This window comes from Eptatretus burgeri, chromosome 5 (genome assembly GCF_056783735.1).
Source record: "Eptatretus burgeri isolate ZD-2024b chromosome 5, Ebu_testis_v1, whole genome shotgun sequence".
NCBI lineage: Eukaryota > Metazoa > Chordata > Myxini > Myxiniformes > Myxinidae > Eptatretus > Eptatretus burgeri.
In genome coordinates this window covers 97,517,254-97,521,989 of record NC_140965.1, presented here as the reverse complement: position 1 = coordinate 97,521,989, position 4,736 = coordinate 97,517,254, and the positions used below count along the sequence as shown (strand labels likewise).

General features: G+C 43.7%; 1 protein-coding gene across 4 annotated transcripts in view; it reads left to right on the top strand.

Moving 5' to 3' along the window:
- The window catches only part of LOC147027020 (nuclear receptor coactivator 7-like), a 131,386-nt gene extending 127,609 nt beyond the window's left edge, over positions 1 to 3,777 (top strand). For all 4 annotated transcript variants that reach the window (XM_085883069.1, XM_085883068.1, XM_085883070.1 and 1 more), the window contains 2 exons: positions 1,733 to 1,806; positions 2,900 to 3,777. In XM_085883069.1, coding sequence (XP_085739195.1) covers positions 1,733 to 1,806; positions 2,900 to 3,035 — 210 coding nt within the window. In that variant the 3' untranslated portion in view covers positions 3,036 to 3,777. The remainder of the gene's footprint in view (positions 1 to 1,732; positions 1,807 to 2,899) is intronic.
- Positions 3,778 to 4,736: the final 959 nt, after the last annotated feature.

Below are 4,736 nucleotides of genomic sequence, written 5' to 3'. Positions count from 1 at the left end.
GTGAAGATCCGGATCCGGATCTGGCTACTATAATTTTTTTTTTTATAGTGATTCTTCACCATTGAGAGATAGGGCCAAAAATGATATATAGTGTCGCGGTGATGGCGGTCCAAGTTAATTCCCCGACCCAAATTGTGGTGACGGGCAGTTAACTATGCCAGCCCAGATGGTCGAGTGGTTTTTCCTTATAAGGAGGTGGACACGTTGATCCTCAGAGATTATATCGTGTGCGGGAGGGCGTGAGGCGCAATGGCGGAGCGATGGCGGCACGAGGAGGCACAGCACGGTGGGGGGGGGGACACAAGACACGCGCGCAAAATGGTGCCAAGCTGCTCTCTCGCAGCGGGAACGTTCGTAAGGCAATTCATGAGCGGGATTGAACACCAAGGCTCAGAGACCTCGTGCAGCTGCTTCATCTATCGTGCCTGCCAATACGCTCTTTGCAGAATAGCGCCGTCCCCTTCGGTGACATACACGAGGCTTCGAATCCCGTCTCATACTACCAGTCAAGAGTCGATGGCCAGCGTCTTGCTTCACCACGTGAGCCAAATCGCCTCAGCACGAATACGAGGATCGCACCCTCTTCTTCATGCGTCAAAGGAAAGCCATTTCGTCATGCCGAGAGGAGAGCAAATCGAGATCCTCCGTCCTAGCCACATTCCTACCACGACTACAACTGCCCTCCTCACACCGACCTCATGCGTTCCTCCATATCTCTCTGTCTGACGTCACACACATCAATCATCAGCCTCGGGGATGTGACTTCGCCCCACCGTCACCCTTGGAGGCGGGACTTCTGCCTGCTCAGCACGTTTGGCTCGCTTGTAAATGCAAAAATGTAGGAATAGGTTCCAGGGGGGCAATCACATACTGGGGGAACTTATTATTAATCCCCATCTAATTAACACTGCACCACCCCACGTGTGGTGACACGTGACACTTCAGCTCACAGTCTCCCTACTAAATTACATCGAGATGTCTCCTACACGTCCACAGACTAAACAACTCGATTCAATCCTTACTTTCCTATTAAATTCCCCCATCTACCTCCACAACCGTAACAATAGCATGATATGTAAAAAACGTAATGGGCCCGATATGTTCTCCCGGATCAGGCATTGCATGGCGGAGGCATGCGCTCTACCAAGTGCCCTTCTAGTTTTAGTTTGCATCCAAATACGGCTTTAAATGAACTCGACTCGCTTCCCGTCATTGGTATTCTCACCACGCAATGCCCACCTGCAAACTTGCAGCATTTTCGAAAATTCTGTTGAAGGTAAAGGATTGTGGCTCGGCGTTGGATCCATCGAAGTTCACTATGTATTGTAGCATAGATAACAAGAATGAGTGATTTCTATGGGGGTTTCTATGGGGAACAAGAAGAATTTCTAATGGGGGTTGCAGAAGATGCTAAAAAGAAAGTTTTTCACTTCCTGCCTGCGATAAAGGTTGCTGTCAAGGTTCAACGGAACCTTTACGGTTCTGTATTTTTAACATTCCCTCAATTACATGCATGGATATTTAAAATGTGTGTTTTCAAGAAAATAATTTTGTATGAAAATATCGAATCTTGACAAATGAAAAATAATTATATATAAATTATATATAAATAATGAAATGGTGGTGGGCATGCAGGTCTGCTTTTCTGTTCAGAAAGCTTTCATGTGAAAGATCACCAAAACTTGTTTTTGGCTATTCATTTAGAAATGAACAATTCTGTCCTTCACTGCAGGTGTACCCATGGACGGGAGAAAACACGTTCTACATCTGGGGGAGCAAGGATGCCATTGCGGTTGGAGGCGGAGGGTAAACGAGATAGTTACCACCACAATATATATCATGCTCTTCCATGAGCCTCTACATGCTGAAGAGTTGTTATCATATAGTTGGGTTGGCCTGTTCGGCGTTGCCACCTGAGCACACATCTCAAGATGCTGTGATCCAATGTCCCAATGTTCAAAGGTTCAAATACAATGTCCCAATGGCTTTTGAAATTATGCAAAAAGTAATGTCCTTGGCCTACATGTGATGTATGTAGAAGTTCCACCTGGACCATTAGACCACTGTTTTTAAAGTGTTAATAGACAAAATTTAACCATATTTAATACTTTTTTTGTTTTTTAACCAAAATCCAAAAACCAAGATCTGAATCCATCCATTGGGACCATGCTCTGTGCAGAGCGTTGGTGTTGCCTAAGCAGTCTCCTTGGCAATTGGGCACAATCCTAGACATGTCGCCACTCCGACACAGGATACCAGCAAGCTGGTACTCATTTTGCCGACCTCGGAAGGATGACAGGCAGAGTCAACCCCACCTGGTATTAATTCAACTTCCGAGGGTGATTTGAACTCGGGATCCTTGGATCTCAAGCCCAACACCCTAACCATTAAGCCAACATCAGGCATGATATCTGAATGCTTTTGCTAAATGTTGAATATTTACCATCTTTTTCGGCATACAAGTGGAATTGGCTAATTTTCCAATTTTTCTTTCCTTCATTCAGAGATAAATCTATTTGTAGTATAAGACGAAGCAAAATCGACTATGGTAATTCGCAAAACTATCAGTCAGAACAATGGAGATGTTGATTGCTTTGTGACACTCACAGCGCATCGCTAGTTATGGTACTTCTGGGGTCATGAATATTGATGAGCTGTTTTGTGTATATTATTTGAATTACTTTGAGGGATGACCTACTTCATTATTTGAAACCATCGATAAGTCAATTCTGAGCACAAGTCGAGGCCTGGATTTCAGGAAAAAGAAGTATCGACTTGTACGGTATATTAAACCTGGTTTAGCAAAGTGGAGATCTTCACTTGAGGTTCACAAATTATTTTAAATACTCAGCTGCTGTGAACCTGTCTTGTTTTTTTCTTTTTCTTCTTCTGCTCACAGCGGTGTCTTCGGACTTTGGTTGGACAGCGACCTGTACCACGGCGCGAGCAATCGCTGCGTCACTTTCAACAATGATCCTCTGTCCGGCCACAAGGACTTCCTGGTGTTGGATTTGGAATTCTGGAACATTCAGTGAGAATCCTGGACTTTTCTATTGTACCCATCTCAGTACGACGTCTTGGGGACAGGCAGTTTACGAAAATCTACTTGCGCCTGTGTGGATCGCTTGCCGAGACCTGGAACTCGGCACAGTCGTTAAATGTCAAAGATTTTGAGAAGCCTGAAGGGAGAACTGCATTCCACTGACCGAAGTTGAGATGCATTGATTGCTCTCCTGGTCTCACTTGAATTTGCACCCGGTGCTACGATTATAAGGCCCAAAATGCTGTTGCTTCTGCACAACACAAATGCTCTTGCTCAACGAGCATCTTCGGAAACACGGTTAAGCCATGCCCTATAAGCTTTTTGAAATTTCGGTTTCACAGTCACTTTACTAATTCGTCGTCCTGATATCGTGCGTCCAATTGCAATGATTAGTCTTGTTATGGGAAAAGTTGTCTTATGTAGCTTTAAGAAGGCCGTTGCAGCATCATGGCAATGCTTTTTGAGGTCAACCATTTGAACTTTCATGTGAATACAAAGAAAAACTTTATTTTAGCACTTTTTTCTAGATCATTATTTGGAAAGGAAGTGCACAGTAATGCTCTGCATTTAAAGCAAGACCAATATACTTAAAGCTTGTGCACATTATTTTTAATTGCTACCATATTAAATAATGCATGTTCCACATGTTGCCACTGTCACTATGTGTACTGTGAAGAGGAAGTTATGATACCTTCAGGCGATTACTGCCAATAAAGATTAAACTATTGCCATCATGCAACTTTTCACATTGGCACCTTCAAGGTGTGTTTCACCCCAACTTGGGGAGGAAAACTGCACAAAGCATCCTTCATCGGGAACGATTGCCTTTGTGAGAATCCTGCATTTGAGCAACAATTCAATGTTGAAACAACCGGTGGTTCTGAACTTCCTGAAACTGCAAGTGTAATTGCATTGTAAAGTTTCTAAGCAAAGTGGTCATTCTATCATTTACGACTCGACGACATCTATCTTCACCGTTGCTCTTTTCCTCTGCAGCAACCAGTCGGCCTGTTCACAAGCTTGAAGAAAGATGTTGGTCGCTTTGGATCCAGGAACTGGTCATTTACAAAACACCTTGTAAATTATCAAATCATGGTTCTTTTACAAAGGTGTACATGTTGAGTCGTGTTCATTGTGCATGCATGCAGTGAGTTGTGAAGAAACGTGAACAATTTCAAAAACCTCAAGCAGCACGCTTCCATCTCATCTCACCTTTTTACTTTTAACCGAAGTATCTCCAGTATATGAAAATTTTTTTTACATATAGCTTGCAGCAACCACGAGAGACTTACATTTTAAACCAGACAATGAGATGAAGGTATGCAACCATAGACTTGCATTCACCAACTCGACTGTGCTCCATTCATGTCCAGATAAGAATTCATGAAGTAAATACTCCATTCATCTTTCACTTTGAAAGGCATCAGGATTGTTTTGTGTAGGTTATTCTCTACCTGTTTGTGATCTCTGCAGTTTTTGAGTACGTAAAGGAGTCCTTCCAGCATGTAAAGTTGTTGTTGTTCGTCTTTCGGCTGCTCCCATTTGGGGTCGCCACAGCGGATCATCCGTTATGATCCGCATACTGATTTGGCACAGGTTTTACTCCGGATGCCCTTCCTGACGCAACCCTGGTCGCCTCTTACGACACAGGGATAAGGATTGGGTTTCGCCATGATTCCGGGCTGCCCTACAC